The 17,918-nt window shown below is 41.0% G+C and overlaps 2 protein-coding genes across 10 annotated transcripts in view; one reads left to right on the top strand and one right to left on the bottom strand.

Moving 5' to 3' along the window:
* Positions 1–3,887: 3,887 nt before the first annotated feature.
* Positions 3,888–17,918, top strand: part of NEPRO (nucleolus and neural progenitor protein) — a 15,010-nt gene continuing 979 nt past the window's right edge. Inside the window, exons 1-8 of one of the 7 annotated variants that reach the window (XM_070369248.1) lie at positions 3,888–4,043; positions 7,910–8,064; positions 10,459–10,538; positions 10,909–11,040; positions 11,742–11,819; positions 13,004–13,347; positions 13,603–13,664; positions 16,057–16,316. In XM_070369248.1, the coding sequence (XP_070225349.1) occupies positions 3,941–4,043; positions 7,910–8,064; positions 10,459–10,538; positions 10,909–11,040; positions 11,742–11,819; positions 13,004–13,347; positions 13,603–13,664; positions 16,057–16,316 (1,214 nt within the window). In that variant the 5' untranslated portion in view covers positions 3,888–3,940. Of the gene's footprint in view, positions 4,044–7,909; positions 8,065–10,458; positions 10,539–10,908; positions 11,041–11,741; positions 11,828–13,003; positions 13,366–13,602; positions 13,665–16,056; positions 16,317–17,918 lie in introns of those variants that run through there. The other 6 variants (XM_005903360.3, XM_070369241.1, XM_070369253.1 and 3 more) reach the window with 6 other exon arrangements.
* GTPBP8 (GTP binding protein 8) overlaps positions 13,254–17,918 on the bottom strand; it is a 23,182-nt gene continuing 18,517 nt past the window's right edge. For 2 of the 3 annotated variants that reach the window (XM_070369280.1, XM_070369309.1), the window contains one exon: positions 13,254–16,705. In XM_070369280.1, the coding sequence (XP_070225381.1) occupies positions 16,618–16,705 (88 nt within the window). In that variant the 3' untranslated portion in view covers positions 13,254–16,617. The remainder of the gene's footprint in view (positions 16,706–17,918) is intronic. The other variant, XM_070369301.1, reaches the window with a different exon arrangement.

Raw genomic sequence — 17,918 nt, 5'->3', positions numbered from 1 at the left:
TCTCTATCAAGAATGTCTTCTTATCTGCTTGGGAAAGTTCTACTTGTCCTTCAAAACTCCACTCAAGCATCATCTAGTGTCTTAGTAAATATCAACAAACTAGTAAAATTGTTTATGCTAAGTATGCACAGTTCTCTGTATATAAATTTTCACCTCAATAAAGCTGTTAAGAACTTACTGAGGTCCTACTAAACACCACACTCTGACCTAAGGATTGTGATAAGCTACAATGGTAGAACTACCTTCAGTAAGCTCACATGTCATTGGAGGAGACGTACAAATATACAATATAATACAGTGAGGTAAATTCCGTGAGTCTATAATAGGCTAAATAATGCCCCAAACAAGATATCTGCATCCTAAGCCCCCAGATCCATGAATACATTTGTTTATATTGCAAAATATTGTGTAGATATTAAGTTAAAGATTATGAGATGAAGAGAATATCCTGGGTTATTTTGGTGGGCTCAATGTGATCACTAGAGTCCTTTTAAGATGAAGGCAGGTGGAAGGGTGAAAGGAAATTGGGAGATGCTATGCTACCAACTTTGAAAATGGAGGATGGAGACATGAGTCAAGGAATGCATGTGACCTCTAGAAGGTGAAAAAAGAAAATGAGTTCTCCAGTAGAGACTCCAGAAGGATCCAGCCCCGCCAACTTTAGTCCAGTGAGATCCATTTTGGACTTCTGGTCTCCAGAAATGTAATTGTGTTGTTTTAATTGATCATATTTGTAGTCATTTGTTACAGCAGCAATAGGAGGCTAATACAGAGGCCAACACACGGCATATGTACATAAAGGAGTCCATAGAGTCTCTACATCAAGTTATGGAGTGAGAATGGGATGTTCAGAAGAATTACCCAGAGGTAACGACATAAGATCTGAGAGAGATTGTGTTTCAAGGAAATGACACAGAGTAGTAAGTACAGAGAGCATGCAAAGGATTTCAATTTGGCAAGGCTATTTAAACAGTAAAAATAATATTGATTTTTCTAAGAGTAAATACTGTTTGCATGCCAGGCACTCTTCTAAAGCACTTTTTAACTGTGAGCACTTTACAAGTTTGTATTTACCTTCATTTTATCTCTAGGAATACTAAGATTTGGAGGAGTTAGTTTAACTATCCTGAGATCATAGAGCTAGCAAAGGGCAGATCTAAAATCAGAAACTTGTTGGTCTGTCTTCACAACCCATTAGCTGCCTCTCTAATGTGGTGGGCTCCTTAAGTAAGGTGGCAACAGGGTGAAGTGAAGTGAAAGTCACTCAGTACTGTCCAACTCTTTGTGACCCCAAGGTCTATATAATCCATGGAATTTTCCAGGCCAGAATACTGGAGTAGGTAGCCTTTCCCTTCTCCAGGGGATCTTCCCAACCCAGGGATCGAACCCAGGTCTCCTGCATTGCAGGTGGATTCTTTACCAGCTGAGCCACAAGGGAAGCCCAAGAATATTGGAGTGGGTAACCTATCCTTTCTCCAGCAGATTTTCCCAAACTAGGGATTGAACTGGGGTCTCCTGCATTGCAGGTGGAAACTTTACCAACTGAGCTTTCAGGCAACAGCATAGCTGAAGTAAATCAAGTGTTAGAAAGATACTGAGGTGAGGATCAGCAGAGCTTGGAATATCTTGTTTTGGACATTGACAGAAGATTGGGTTGATGGAGAGTCAAGCAACCTCCAATTTTCTGTGATGGTGGTTTTGTTACTGAAATGCAAATTCATGTGCCCAATGAACAGTGAGGCCAAACAAAACCAAAACGTTGGAGTTTGGAGTAGAGAAAGGTTTAGTTTTATTGCAGGGCCATGCAAGGAGATGGTGGTTCATGCCATAAAATCCCAAACCCCCCAAAAGCTTTCAGCAAAACCGTTTTGTAGAAAAGGAGAGGGAGGGGCATGGTTGGTTTCAAACTTCTTGGTGTCAGATCTTTTATTCTGGAGGTCAGTCACGGTCAGGTAAGGAGTCTCCTGTAAACCTCCACCAAACAAACGTTACTCTCCGTTATGACAATAAAGGGCAAAGTCTCAAGACTCAACCTTCACCCTCTGAGGTCCAGACCCTGGCTAAGAGGAGGGGGTTCCTGTGCTTGCTGGTTACCCTACCCAGGAGCGTTTGTCCAGCACCCAGTCTGGGTCCTCCCACCAGTGCTGAAGAGGTAGCTCTCCCTCAGGGCCAGGTCCCCAGATCCTGAACAGCAGTCATCACTGAGGAAGCCAGGAGCCCAGGATACAACTGGCCCTCAGACTCCTCAGGCCACCCAAACATCAGTTAGGGGGCCTAAATCCTGCAGAATTAGCCCATGCAGATGGCTGCTGCTATTATATCTCAGAGAGGAAGACAGGGCAGAGGTTTACCACCACCCTGAGGCCTGGGCCCTGCCACTGGGCGTAGTGAGGGCTCTGGAGCCTGGGGGACACAACCCCCAGACTGTTCCCTGCCTGCCCCTCCCCCAGTTCATCCACTGGCCCAAAGCAGGGTGAGCTGGACCAGCCCCATGGAAGAACAGGATCCGCCTCTTACCTCACTTTCTACCTGAGGACCACACTCCACTGACCCTTGGCTAAATCCCCTCACTAAGGGTCACTCATTGACGGTTATTTGTTGGTGGAGCTCACTGCAACACCAACCAAAGGCCTAGCAAGATCACTAATGGTCACTCATTGATAGTTATTTGTGGCAGGGGCCCACTATGGCACTAACCAATGACTGAGCAGGACCATTGCAGAGTGTAATGGCACACAGCAACCCCATGTGCTAAGGGCTCCACTCTATTATAGTTTTGCTGCTGCTTCCTTGACTAAGGTCAGTTCAAAGGTGGCTCTAGTGGTAAACAATCTGCCTACTCAGGCAGGAGACCCAAGAGATGTGGGTTCCATCACTGGGTTGGGAAGATCCCCTGGAGAAGGAAATGGCAACCCACTCCAGTATTCTTACCTGGAAAATTCCATGGAGAGGGGCCTGGCTGGTTACAGTCCATGGGGACACAAAGAGAGGGACACGACTGAGGGGCTAAATACACACACACACACATACCCCATCCTTGACTAACTCTGTTTTCTGTGTTGCAAACGTACATTTTGCATAAGGCTCTTTATTCCATTACTTCCTTTTCTCCTAATGGCTGAAGTAGAGATGGGGGTGGATGCAACTCAACTACAGGTCTTACTTTTCACGTCTGTAAAAGGCCCTGAAGTATTTCCCAAACTGATTGCGCCTCAGAGTCCCATGGGGAAGCATAAACACAAGGATAAAGCCTCAACCCATTCGGGGATTCTGTTTGTGTAGTACTGGGATAGGGCGCCCCCAAAATCTCCCAGGTGATTCTGATACACTACCACGTGGATGTGAGAGTTGGACTGTGAAGAAAGCTGAGCGCTGAAGAAGTGATGCTTTTGAACTGTGGTGTTGGAGAAGACTCTTTAGAGTCCCTTGGACTGCAAGGAGATCCAACCAGTCCATCCTAAAGGAGATCAGTCCTGGGTGTTCATTGGAGGGACTGATGCTGAAGCTGAAACTCCAATATTTTGGCCACCTCATGCGAAGAGTTGACTCATTGGAAAAAAAACCCCTGATGCTGGGAGGGACTGGGGTCAGGAGTAAGGAACGGCAGAGGATGAGATGGCTGGATGGCATCACTGACTCGATGGACGAGTTTGAGTGAACTCTGGGAGTTGGTGGACAGGGAGGCCTGGCGTGCTGCGATTCATGGGGTCGCAAAGAGTCGGAGACGACTGAGAGACTGAACTGAACTGAACCACGTGTTTCAGGTTCACCATACTTAGTCCAGGCTTCCATGAAAGACTCCGCCCAGGGCCCCAGCCCCGCCCCCGCCCCACCCTTTGCCCTCTACCTCCCCGTGACGTCGGCTCATCTCCCCTCCTTCGGTCCCTCCACTTGGTCTGGCTTAGCTCCGCCCCTTCCACTCCCTCTCCTGCCTCCTAAGATGGCTACGCTGTTGCCGGGCCCGGAACCGTGGAACCGGGTGAGGATCCCTAAGGCAGGGAGCCGCAGCGCAGTGACCGTACAGAACCCGGACACGGCGCTAGGTGAGTGAGGCGCCGCGCTAGGGGCGCAGGCTTTTCCGGAGGAGGCGTGGAGCCGGCGCACGTGCGCGCGGGGCGGGACTTCCGGAGCCCGCGGGACACTGGGAAGGGCCGAAGGGTGAGGGGCTTGGGAATTTGCGAATGAGGCTCATGGGGGCACCTGGCTTTACAGTTCTTCGCTGGATCCCCTGTGTCTATCGCAGGGCCTGGCAGGGGCACCGAAGGCTCGCGACTCAGCACCGCACCGAAATGGGGGAGAGGGGCGGACACAACTGGTGTCAGGGAAAAGTGCTGCCTGGGAACCCTGCGTTTCACTCAGCCACCAAGAGGCGTGGTTAGCCCTCTGTCTCTGCCGCGCTCTGCCCCTGAAGGGCTGCGGGTCGTCACTCAAGCACTCTGCAGTTAAGCCGCAATTTTCCTGAGTCCCCTGTTCCTTATCTGTAAAATGGAGTTAGTTTTCCCTACCTATCACCAGGTTTTTGGGAGGATCTAAATGATTTCATTTAGGAGAGCGTGCTCTATCAATGTTTGAATGGCATTGCGATTATTAGGTAGGTGGCGCTGGTGGGAAAGAACCCACCTTTCTTTAGGTGGAAGTAAGAGGCACAGGTTTGATCCCTGGGTCTGGAAGATCCCCTGGAGGAGGGCATAGCAACCCACTCCAGTATTCTTGCTTGGAAAATCCCATGGACAGAGGAGCCTGGCAGGCCGCAGTCCATAGGGTCGCACGACTGAACTGACTTAGCACGCACACAGGTCAGTAAGAACTCGACTGAGGGATTGAATCCTGGCTTTTCCCTCTGCTGGAGCTGGGGTGAGCAGTGGGCAATGTCTAATGTTTCTGGGCCTCGCTTATTTTCAATTGGGAATAACAATAGTACTTTATTCATAGAGCAGTTCTGAAAGAGTATTATAGAGTAACAGTATAAAGTATTATTAATATAAAGTAAAGTGAGTATTATAGATTAACAATATAAAGTATTATTAATATAAAGTAAAATGAGTATTTGGAACAGTGCCTGATATAGTAAATAATGATCAGTTCAGTCCAGTCCAGTCGTTCAGTTGTGTCCGACTCTTTGCGACCCCATGTAATGCAGTAAGCCAGGCTTCCCTGTCCATCACCAATTTCCGGAGTTTACTCAAACTCATGTCCATTGAGTCGGTGATGCCATCCAACCATCTCATCCTCTGTCCTCCCCTTCTCCTCCTGCCTTCAATTATTCTCAGCATTAGGGTGTTTTCAAATGAGTCAGTTCTTCGCATCAGATGACCAAAGTATTGGAGTTTCAGCTTCAGCATCAGTCCTTCCAATGAATATTCAGGATTGATTTCCTTTAGGATGGACTGGTTGGATCTCCTTGCAGATGATAGCTGTTATTAAGTATTTATAACTTATCATCACATTCCCCTCTCCAACCATCCATCCTGCCCCATTTACAGATTAACATTACCCCTTCCTCTGTTCAGAAATACTTTTAACAGGATTCCTGTTAGGCATGGAAATTCACCAAGTCTCTCTCCACCCCCAAGGCAGCTCATTTCTGGCCTCAAATAGTTGGGATAGTAAGAAAGAATCGGTGATGCCATCTAAACATCTCATCCTCTGTTGTCCCCTTCTCCTCCTGCCTTCAATCTTTCCCAACATCAGGGTCTTTTCAAATGAATCAGCTCTTCCCATCAGGTGGCCAAAATATTGGAGTTTCAGCTTCAACACCAGTCCTTCCAATGAACACCCAGGACTGATCTTCAGAATGGACTGGTTGGATCTCCTTGCAGTCCAAGGGACTCTCAAGAGTCTTCTTCAACACCACAGTTCAAAAGCATCAATTCTTCGGCGCTTAGCTTTCTTTATAGTCCAACTCTCACATCCATACATGACTACTGGAAAAACCACAGCCTTGACTAGACAGACCTTTGTTGACAAAGTAATGTCTCTGCTTTTTATTATGCTGTCTAGGTTGGTCATAACTTTCCTTCCAAGGAGTAGGCGCCTTTTAATTTCATGGCTGCAGTCACCATCTCTGGTGATTTTGGAACCCAGAAAAATAAAGTCAGCCACTGTTTCCACATCTATTTGCCATGAAGTGATGGGACCGGATGCCATGATCTTCGTTTTCTGAATGTTGAGCTTTAAGCCAACTTTTTCACTCTCCTCTTTCACTTTCATCAAGAGGCTCTTTAGTTCTTCTTCACTTTCTGCCATAAGGGTGGTGTCATCTGAATATCTGAGGTTATTGATATTTCTCCTGGAAATCTTGATTTCAGCTTGTTCTTCCTCCAGCCCAGTGTTTCTCATGATGTACTCTGCATAGAAGTTAAATAAGTAGGGTGACAGTATACAGCCTTGACGTACTCCTTTTCCTATTTGGAACCAATGTGTTGTTCCATGTCCAGTTCAAACTGTTGCTTCCTGACCTGCATACAGGTTTCTCAAGAGGCAGGTCAGGTGGTCTGGTATTCCCATCTCTTTCAGAATTTTCCACAGTTTATTGTGATCCACACAGTCAAAGGCTTTGGCATAGTCAATAAAGCAGAAATAGATGTTTTTCTAGAACTCTTTTGCTTTTTCAGTGATCCAGTGAATGTTGGCATTTGGTCTCTGGTTTCTCTGTCTTTTCTAAAACCAGCTTGAACATCTGGAAGTTCACGGTTCACGTATTGCTGAAGCCTGGCTTGGAGAATTTTGAGCATTACTTTACTAGCGTGTGAGATGAGTGCAATTGTGTGGTAGTTTGAGCATTCTTTGGCATTGCCTTTCTTTGGGATTAGAATGAAAACTGACCTTTTCCAGTCCTGTGGCCACTGCTGAGTTTTCCAAATTTGCTGGCATATTGAGTGCAGCACTTTAACAGCATCATCTTTCAGCATTTGAAATAGCTCAACTGGAATTCCATCACCTCCACTAGCTTTGTTTGTAGTGGTACTTCCTAAGGCCCTCTTGACTTCACATTCCCAGATGTCTGGCTCTAGGTGAGTGATCACACCATCGTGATTATCTGGGTCATGAAGATCTTTTTTGTACAGTTTTTCTGTGTATTCTTGCCACCTTTTCTTAATATCTTATGCTTCTGTTAGGTCCATACCATTTCTGTCCTTTATTGAGCTCATCTTTGCATGAAATGTTCCCTTGGTATCTCGAATTTTCTTGAAGAGATCTCTAGTCTTTCCTGTTTATTGTTTTCCTCTATTTCTTTGCCCTGATCACTCAGGAAGGCTTTCTTATCTCTCCTTGCTATTCTTTGGAACTCTGCATTCAAATAGGTATATCTTTCCTTTTCTCCTTTACTTTTAGCTTTTCTTTTCACAGCTGTATGTAAGGCCTCCTCAGACAGCCATTTTGCTTTTTTGCATTTCTTTTCCAAGGGGATGGTCTTAATCCTTGTCTCCTGTACAATGTCACGAACCTCCGTCCATAGTTCATCAGGCACTCTATCAGATCTAGTCCCTTATAAATTTCTCACTTCCACTGTATAATCATAAGGGGTTTGACTTAAGTCATACCTGAATGGTCTAGTGGTTTTCCCCACTTTCTTAGTGTTTGGTGTACCCTAAATGACTCTGCAAAGTATTCATATGAAAGATTCTTAAAATCACAATAAAATGTGATATGATATACATTCTAGTTTAATAGATGTTTTCTTAATGATTTCATGGGCTTGATATCTGTCACCATTTTCCTTCCTTCCTATGTCATTTCTTACATACTTAGAAATGTTTAATTATGTTCTCACAGGTGAAGCTGATTGTGGTGGTATAGATTTCTTTAAAACAGATAAGGAAGGTTGCTTCTTTCAGTGTATTTTTTGTGTAATATACTTAATGTAGAAATGCATGTTAAGTCTTATTACTAAATATCTCTGCATTAGACCTTTGCATTGCAGCTATAATTAAAGAATGCTGTCGCATTACATTGTCACTGAAGAGCCGAACCTTAGATGCAGAGACAGATGTATTATGTGCAATCCTTTACAGCAATCACAACAGAATGGGCCGCCATAAGCCCCATTTGGCCCTCAGACAGGTAAGGAAAGAGCCCTGTATTTAAGAGAAAACATTTTTACTTGGTGAAGATGGAGATCACACTGCCACTTAACTTTTGTTATTTAAGGAAATTGAAGTAAATTACTTGTGATTTACTTGGGCTTTCCTGATAGCTCAGTTGGTAAAGAATCCACCTACAATGAAGGAGACCTTGGTTTGATTTCTGGGTTGGGAATATCTGCTGGAGAAGGGATAGGCTACCCACTCCAGTATTCTTGGACTTCCCTGTGGCTCAGCTAGTAAAGTATCTGCCTGCGATGCGGGAGACCTGGGTTCGATACCTGGGTTGGGAAGAAACCCTGGAGAAAAGAAAGGCTACCCACTCCAGTATTTTCACCTGGAGAATTCCGTGGACTGTCCATGGGGTTGCAAAGAATTGGACACAACTGAGTGACTTTCACTTCACTTTCACTTTTGATTTTTAAGTGTTAAGCCCACAATCACATGTGAGCTTTCATTTTTTTTCCCTGAAAGCATTTCAAAAAACAGTCTGTATTAGAAAAGAACTATGTTTGATTCTTTCCCAGTCTTGTTTCTAGTAGGTAGATAATTATGAAAAATTTTCATTATATACAATCTAGAACAAATTACCACACCTTTGTTTACTTTAAAGATGGAGTGATTTGATCAAAACAAAGTGTTGGATCAAGAAACAATTTTCCTGAACATAATCAAAATCCCCAAATCATAAAAAGAACAAAGTTGCAATTTATTTATTGTGGTGGTAAATAATCTAATTGGGAATATATTAAATGAGTATATAACAAGTTGTGTAAAGTGTTTTGTGTATCTTTTGAAGTTTAAGACAAAATTGGGTCCTTCTAGCTCAGGGATTACATACACAGAATAGAGCCTTCTAAGTTAAGTTCCATATATGCTCATTTATTTGCTCATTCATTTTATTAATTCTCCAAGTATTTTTGAAACTTTCTATGTGCCAGGCACTGTGCTTTGTGCTAGGTGTATGGCATAATCTCCAACCTTAAACAGATTCATTTTCTTTGGTAAGTTTTCCACTCACATTACTTAAAGCAAAAAAGATGATTTCTTTACCAAAGAAAGATTTGCGATTATGGTTTTTCCTAAGTTTTCTTCTCTGGAGCAGGTTTTATCTCCTTCTGAGTCTTTAACTCCAAAACCAAACTTGTTATCTCAGATTGAATATACGTATTTCTCCTCCGGGCTTCCAGGTTGTCCGGGCTTCCAGTCAGAAAAATTTGGTGTTCTGTTTTCTCTGCTCTCCCATCAGGTTAACTGATCAATTAACACCTTCTCTGCATCTAGTCTCTTTTAGTTCTGGCTAAACTAAATTTTGAAACCTTGTCAATTTTTTGTTGTGTTGTAATTCTGACTGATCTTTCCTCCTTCAGTCTTTCCTCTACTGTGGCATGTTCACGTGTACCAAATCCTGGTTAATCATCCTAAAACACAGCTTAATTTTTAATGGTTCTCCATTGTCCCCTGAATAAAGAGCAGACCTCTTAGCTTAACTTAGCAGATCCTTCCTGATCTGTCCTCTTCAGTTTTCTTAGCTCAGGCTTCTCTGTGGTCTTCATCATCATATATATTGTATTACAAGCAGCCTGAACTCTTTGTGAGTCTTCCTACTCACCACATTGGTTCCCTCCTCTGAGCCTTTGCTTACCTGGTTCTGTATGTTTATAATGCCCAAGCCCTCCATCACTTGATCCTCATGTCTGCAGCACTTACGGACAGTAAAATTTAGTACTTAACAATTTACTGTCTTGTTTTAATAGTTTCACTATTAGAAATCATGTTACTTCAGAAAAGTTTATTAATACAATCTTGAGAATAATCTTACATTTACTTTGGTCCTCTTTATAGCACCAAGCACATCCTGGCATATAGTAAGAAAGAAAGAAAGAAAGAAAGAGAGAGAGTGAAGTTGCTCAATTGTGTGCAACTCTTTGCGACCCCATGGACTATAGCCCGCCAGGCTCCTCCATCTATGGGATTCTCCAGGCAAGAGTACTGGAGTGGGTTGCCATTTCCTTCTCCAGGGGATCTTCCCGACCCAGGGATTGAACCTGGGTCTCCTGCATTGTAGGCAGTCGTTTTACCATCTGAGCCACCAGGGAAATCCAGTCACTGGTCATAACCTGATCTGAGAAATTTATTTGGCTGCATAAATTTCAAATTTTTAACCAGAAGCAACTGCTTTGGGCTACCGGTTTCTTTACCCTAAAATATGGCATTCTGTGTATTTCTATACTTTGTATTCAGTGTATTACTATACTTTGTATTCTGTGTATTACTATACTTTGAAATTTTGAATTTGTTTTCGTGTTCACATCAGTGGCTTTGCCTCTGTTACACATAAACATGTGAATTTGAGTTGGTCTTCCCCTTTCAGGTTGAACAGTGTTTAAAACGTTTGAAAAACATGAATTTGGAAGGTTCAATTCAAGATCTCTCAGAGTCATTTTCTTCTAAGTAAGTAGTCTAGTTGCTTTGTAATGGGCTTTGTGGTGGGCTGGAAACCTGGTGTCTTACTGTAACCTCGCTTTAGACTTCCTTCATTATTGTTTGAATATAACCAATTATACCTTAGCTGTACAAATTTTATTTTAATAAAGGGCCCCTGGTATCTGTGGTAACCTCCCTCTGTTGGCTTGTGGGAAGGAACAGTGTGACACTGAAACCTGGGTGATGATAAACTATTTTGAAACATAAGTGTCAGTTAACTTCAGTGAGTCATTATTAAACATAACTACCTCAATTGAGCTTAAAGCAATTCTGTACTTATTATATAAGTGTTTTATATTTAAGAATGAAAGTAACATACTTTTCTATTTTTGTCAAGTGAAAATCAGCCTATAAATACCAAAGCATGTGTCATCCCCAGCCAACCAGTGGTAGAACTGGTGTTGATGAAGATTCTGGGGGCCTGCAAGTTGCTGCTTCGCCTGTTGGACTGTTGCTGCAAGACATTTCTGTATCCTTGAATCATCTAAAAAACGGTTTTCTGAACTTCAGTTGTTTGGATGTATTTAATGGGCTTCTCAGGTGGCTCAGTGGTAAGGAATCCACTTGCTAATGAAGGAGCCACAGGAGATGCAGGTTTGATCCCTAGGTCAGGAAGACCCCCTGGAGGAGGAAGTGGCAACCCACTCCAGTATTCTTGCCTGGGAAATCCCATGGACAAAGGAGCCTGTTGGGTTACAGTCCACGGAGTTGCAGAGTCAGACATGACTAAGCATGCATGCAGGGATGAATTTAATAGTATTTCTGTTTGAAAGCTAGGGAGTATGTAGTTTTTCATATTTTCAAAGTAGGAGTTATAATATATGCAAATTCTTAAAATTTTGCTCTTTGGTCTTCTCTTCCTGAGAAGTGCCTGAAATAGCCATTGCCAGGGATTTCTACCTCTATTTAATATGTATTATCCTAAAGGCATTGACAGTTAGAAATTCTTAATCTTAAAAGCTAATCCTTAGAAACCAAGTTTATTAATGAAGTCTCTAGCAGAGTGTATATTACTTTTTTTAAAGCTTCAATGACTTAAGTAGAACATGTTTTAAGGCTTTAACTCCTTCAAGAAAATTCTGCATTCTGTGTTTTTTTTCCCCATAAATGTAACACAACAAAACATAAATTCCTTTGATTCTGTTTCCCAACTTTAACTTGATTCTTCAGCTTGACTGTGAAACATCTAGGTTTGCAAGAATTCATTATTTTAAACCTTGTGATGGTTGGGCTCGTGAGCAGGTTATGGTATGTATGTACGTACCTTTGAAATCCTTCATTTCTTTCTCATTTCTCTAACTCAGACTAGGTTTCTTATTAGTAGTCTTCATATTTGCTTTTCCATGGGATGTTGAAAGTGCAGAAATTCTGTTTTTTCATTTGATCAGAGTTTATTTGGGATGGATTGGGAAGCTAAGTGTTGATAGTTATGTCAAAAGACTAGGCTTTGAATCTGAATCCATGAGATCACTTCCACATTAAACTAAACAAATGAATTCCTAGGATTAGCAGCTGGAACTTAAAAAAAAAAGGTTCCTCTAATCATTCAGCTGAGCCATTTAAAATGAAGGTGTTCCTGGGCAGTCTGTATCATTCATTTGTTTCTGCCACTAGATTTCTAATACTTAATGGCAATGACCTTCCTTATGTTTTCTAAATTCCTTTCTTCCACATGAACCACCACTGCTTTTTGAGCCATAGCTACTGACGTAAAGAACACTGGTAATACTAGTTGCAAACCAAAGAGAATTTCCCTTGCATCTCACAATATATATTATGGAGCTTATCTGATGGATAATCAGATTCAAAATCTGCCCATTTGTGATTAGCTATAATTTGAATGGAAACAAAAAAAGGAAAAATTCTTTCTAATCCTTAATTTTCTATCTTAATCTGGATATCTCAAGTACTATTTTCAGTCATCCTGTTTTTTATTCTGCTTGTTTTTAGAGCTAACAATGTTAGAACTACTTATCGTATGTTAGTATGGTTATCATGTTAGTAATGTTAGAATTACTAATCAATGTCAAACTGTATTATTCTTCCCTACAATGAAAATAGCTTTGATTTTTTAATTTTAATAATACATGCTTATTTGAAGAAACTTTTAAAAATAGAAAAAATTCAAAGAACCTGAAATTTGCCTAAAATCTTATCCTCTAGATAAAACCACAGTTAAGATTTTGGTGCACATCCTTTGAAATATCTCTCCATGTAGTACTGTATTTGGTTTTATATAACATTTTGTACTTGGATTTTTCTATATAAGCTGGACTAAATCTAGCTCTTTGCAAGTATCCACTGTAGCATTTTTTTTTTTTTAATCTATAGTGGCAGACTGATAAGTGTTATTTTCAGCTTTGAATCTGTTATTACATAATCTGCAAATTACAATTACTGGCTAATTCATGAGCTCCTACTTCTTTCCCTAGGGTTCTGTATAAAGATGTTTTAAAAAGGCTGGTTTCCTTATATGAACCATTGTTTGGATTACTTCAAGAGGTCTCCAGGATTCAACCATTGCCTTACTTCAAAGGTTTTACCTTTCCTTCTGATATTGTTGAATTTTTAGGAGAGCCCTATTTTGAAGTCTTTAAGAAAAAAATGCCTACAGCTTTTGTAGCTAAAGGAGTAACTAAACTGCTAAATAAACTATTTTTAACAAAAGAGCAATCACAGAGGTCAGGTGAAGAAACTTTACTTAGAATTTCTGAAAAAGCTAAACAAATGAAGATCAATATACAGAATCACATGGATCTTGGACAACCAGTAAAGAGTAAGAAAATCTTAAAAGGTAATTTGCTTTGATATGGCTCATACTGTTAAACTCTCTTAATTTTAACTCACATTATCTTTAGAGAAGTATGGTATTAATAATGTGTTTTCTAAGCTTGAGCATGTTAAGTTATTTCTTTCTGTTGTAGCTTCATAGTTCTTTGCTTGCTTAACTCCCTTTGTTGTCATGTACTTAAGAATTTGTTGATTTGAAAATAGTATGCCTAATTTTTTTATCTGTGATCTATCTCCACAGAAAAGTCATCAGAATTTGATGTGAGAGCTTTCTGCAAACAGCTGAAACAAAAAGCTATTCAGGTTTGTCTGGCTTATTTTAATATAGCTTATGATTTCTGCTAAGTGTAGATGCCACTTACCAAGGACAGAGGCTGAATCTTCTGGTTTTGTCCTCGGCTCTAGGCATAGCGCCATCTTAGTTCTCAGTCTGCTTCTGAATGAGTAGAGGCATTTCCAAGGGATCTGAGTGCATCTAGTTAATTCAGTTAATAGAATGCCTTCAGAAACATTTTACTAAGGGTTTTGCTAGAATTTTAAAATGATCCTAGGATCCACCATAGGAGTGGATCATACTGCAGCTTAAGAATATGGGCTTCGAAGTCAGACAGATGGTTTGCGTCCTGGTTTGTAGTAATTTGTGACCTTATGTAAGTTTCTTGACCTGTCCATACCTCCATTTTCTAGAAACAGTATGCACTTCATAGGGCTGTGCCAGTTTTAGTACATGTGAAGTATGCAGCACAGAGTCTCAAGTGTGGTAAGCACTTACTTGATGTTAGATGTTAGGTACTTCCATCGTCACTACCATCATCTTCTATCATGAGGCTTCTATTTCTTTCTATCAGCGTTAGAGCTGTCCGTGTTGACCTCTCCTCAGCCAGTGTCTGTAAACTCTGTGTGTTCTGGATCTGACACGGATAAGAAGTTCTTTTACTCTCTCTCTTTTCAAAGTTGTTTTCTTCATGGGCTATTTCTTCCATTCTATTCAAAAATTCTTTTCTAACAAGTCAGTACTTTCTTGAAGGTTTACAAGGATTCCAGCTTGCATTTATATTTTGTCCAGTTTACAAGTTCTGGAAGAAGGTGTCATCATCACCATAATACTTATACTGCATTTACTCTTTGCCAGGCATTGTTCAGAACTCTTTATATGTGTAAATTCTTATAATCCTTGCAAAAGTCCTGTGAGGTAGGTGCTGTTCTTTCCATGTTTCAGATGAGAAAATTAAGGCAAAGAAAGGACAAGAAATTTGTCCAGGCCAGATAGCAAATATGGGGCAGAACTGGGATTTGAACCAGGCAGTTTGGTTTCAGTCTTTGTCATTTAATATTATTTGTTGTTGTTCAGTCGCTAAGTTGTGTTCGACTCTCTGCAACTCCATGGGCTGCAGCACACCAGGCCTCCCCGTCCTAAACTATCTCCTGGAGTTTATCATTACACCAGTCTCCAAATAGTTTCATCAGCTCTCTCAATAACTATAGCTCTGTGGCTCCTGAAACTTTCTGCAGTCCATCACTTGTTCCTATGTGAGCTGGTTCCAGCATCCCTCTTATTTATGACCAATCACTATTTTATTTTTAGCATTTAGCACCAATATGCTTAGGGTGTTTTTAGGTCAAACTTTTATGGATCACCAACACAAAGATTGATAGGTCTCTACCTTCTACTACTATTACTTGTTCTTCTCGAGAAGGAGAAATTTGCAAGAAACTAAGTTTTGAACGGAAGATGGAAGCAGACCTAGTAGGTGGCGTATTTCAGTAAACAGAAGTAGTTGATAAAATGCAAACTTGACTTCATACAGAAGAATGAAGTTGAAGAGACAGAGGTGCCACATCAAAAGATGGTTGAATTGGAATTGGAAATATTGCTCAGTTAAGCATTTTTAACATACATTCAGCAGTCATCTGCATTTCCACATTTATCAATAACATTTATGACCCTTCCTTGAGGAGGTGATGAAAAACAAGCTGTGGTAGTCCAGCATTAGAGGAAAAGGGCTTTTCAGTGATTTTGTCTCCCACCAGATAGACTTTGATCCATACTTAATTATGTGGAGTGTTATTCTTATGTGTAGGTTAAATGGGCTTCCCTGGTGGCCCAGTGGTTGAGAATCCACCTGCCAGTGCAGGAGAGGCAGGATGGATCCGTGGTTGGGGAAGATCCATGGAGAAGGAAAGGGCCATTCTGGTCTTCTTGCCTGGGAAATCCCATGGACAGAGGAGCCCAGCGGGCTGTAGTCCATGGGGTCACAAACAGTCAGACATGACAGAGAGACTAAACAACAGCAACACAGGTTAAATAAATATGTATGTAAATATTTATATTGTTACTTGTGTACAACTGAATTTAGCTATAGATGGAATCTGTTGTAGCACAGAGGGGGAAAAATCGTATTAGTATCAGTGAATAAACATTTTTTTAAGCAAAAGGAAAGGAATTCCCTGGCAGTCTAGTTATTAGGACTCTGTATTTCCACTGCAAGGGGGCACCATTCTGATCCCCAATGCCAGGTGGCACAGTCAAAAAAATTTAAAAAGACAAACAGAAAGCATAGGGAACTGGAAAAAACTTTTTCCTTCTTTTAAAAAGATGTATTTTCAAATGTTGATAGTGTGTGAGTCAACTTCTCTCTCTCATTATATGTCCGTAACAGATCCAATATATTTTTCTCATCATTCCATATTTCAGGAGAAGAGCTTTGAGTTTAAATATTCTCCATCCAAACTAAAGGCAACCAAAGATTCTTCTCAGAAAGCAATAGGAACTCCCTGTGTAAAAAGTCTTGTGCAAAGATTCCGAGAGGCTGAGACTTTCACACAACTTTCTGAAGAAATCCAAATGGCAATTCTATGGTGTAGAAGCAAAAAACTGAAGGCTCAGACTGCCTTTCTGGGTAACAAACTTCTTAAAAGTAACCGGCTTAAACATGTGGAAGCTCAAGGCTCTAGGTAGGTATAGTATAAAAATTTTATTCCTTTACTTCTTCTGTTATCTTTCAAGGCAAAAGTATATATATTCAGCCTTTTTAATGTCCAGTACCCTGGGGACTAAAGTTGGGGTATATACTCAAAGTGCAGTTTTGTTAGCTACTTTTATTGGGCAGAGCTAAATATATATATCATTGGGAGGAAGTAAATTTGGTCAATTGGATTTACTCTTCACCATTCCATCCTTTTATTCAAAAAGTATCAGGTATGTCTGTGGTATGCTAACCTGCAGATACAACTATGTGTAAGACAGATTTAATCTTCATGGAGTTCTGCCTCTGGTAGGAGAGATGGCCCGTCTGCCCGCAGCTTCAGTGGGATGAGGGTGTGAGAGCAGAAGATGCTTCCTCCTACAAGGCCACACACCAGAGTCAGCGTCAAGTAATTTCCATGCACAGGAGCTAGACTCTCCATGTACCGCTTCATCCTTTTGTGGTGCTTACATTCACAGCACTGCTTAAGGATGGTTATCTTTGTGAGCCAATATTGCTTGAAACAATACATGAAGTTAGATATTTTAGGGCTTTATGTTTTTACTGAACAAATAATAGATGCCTGTGGTAACAATTTGAGACACAAAGGGCCATAAAGGTCCTCATTCCCCCTTGACGGGCGATTACTGACCACTTTTTGCGTATCCTTCAAGAACACTCTGTGCATCCACCATAATTTCTTACTATATTTATGGACATGTATCTATTCAGGGCTTTATAATGGTTTCCATGGATGTCACTTGGTCACACCTTCTTAAATTTTAAAAATTTATGGAAAGACAATACCTGTTTTAGTAAAAAATATGATATATACTGAAGGTTTTATAGCAAGTTTTGACTGAAGCTGTGGGAGAAGTTAAGAATTTTTACATTACACTCTAGAGTGGAAGCTCAGCCTAAAATGGAGCTGTTCTGTTCAAGATTCTGTTTCAACTCAGGGGTAGATGAGGCAGAGATGCTAATTAAAAGTTAATCCAGAGGGTAACAAACTGGTGGTTATTTGATTAAGCCATTATTCTGCACCCCACAAAAATGCAGTGCTCTTTCATTCTGCCCTGTTTTGATGTTTTAGTAACACGTTATATTTGTACCACATTTTAAGTGTACTTAATGTCCACAATAACTGTGACACAGGTGGTGGTATTCACATTTTATAGATGAGTTAATAAGAGGATTTTACTCAGGGAATTAGAGATGGAGATCTTGAACTCAGTACAGATCCTCTGATTCTTCTGTTTTTTCATCTATTTCCATTTCAGTTGGGAAGTCCACCTACCCTCTCCTCACTTAAAAATTACCACTTACAGTAAGACAAAATTGGTTTGGAAACAGAGATCATGGATTACTGCGTTAAAATGGGATTCCTCAAAGTTCCATATTGGTTTAAAAAGGAAGAGGGTACAGGGGGAGGTACAGACTCATGCTAATCGTTTGCATTCTGACCATCACAGTGAGGCAGTTAGCAGGGCACCAGTGCGCCTTGTGGCAGGGTATCCTACTCAGAAGCAAAGTACCTAACAACCAGCCATTTGAGTTCGGAATCCCCAGATTTGAAGATAATATGAATGCT

This window comes from Bos mutus, chromosome 1, assembly GCF_027580195.1.
Source record: "Bos mutus isolate GX-2022 chromosome 1, NWIPB_WYAK_1.1, whole genome shotgun sequence".
In the NCBI taxonomy this organism is placed as follows: domain Eukaryota; kingdom Metazoa; phylum Chordata; class Mammalia; order Artiodactyla; family Bovidae; genus Bos; species Bos mutus.
The sequence above is the reverse complement of the archived record's forward strand: the minus strand, read 5'-3'. Positions and strand labels throughout refer to the sequence as shown.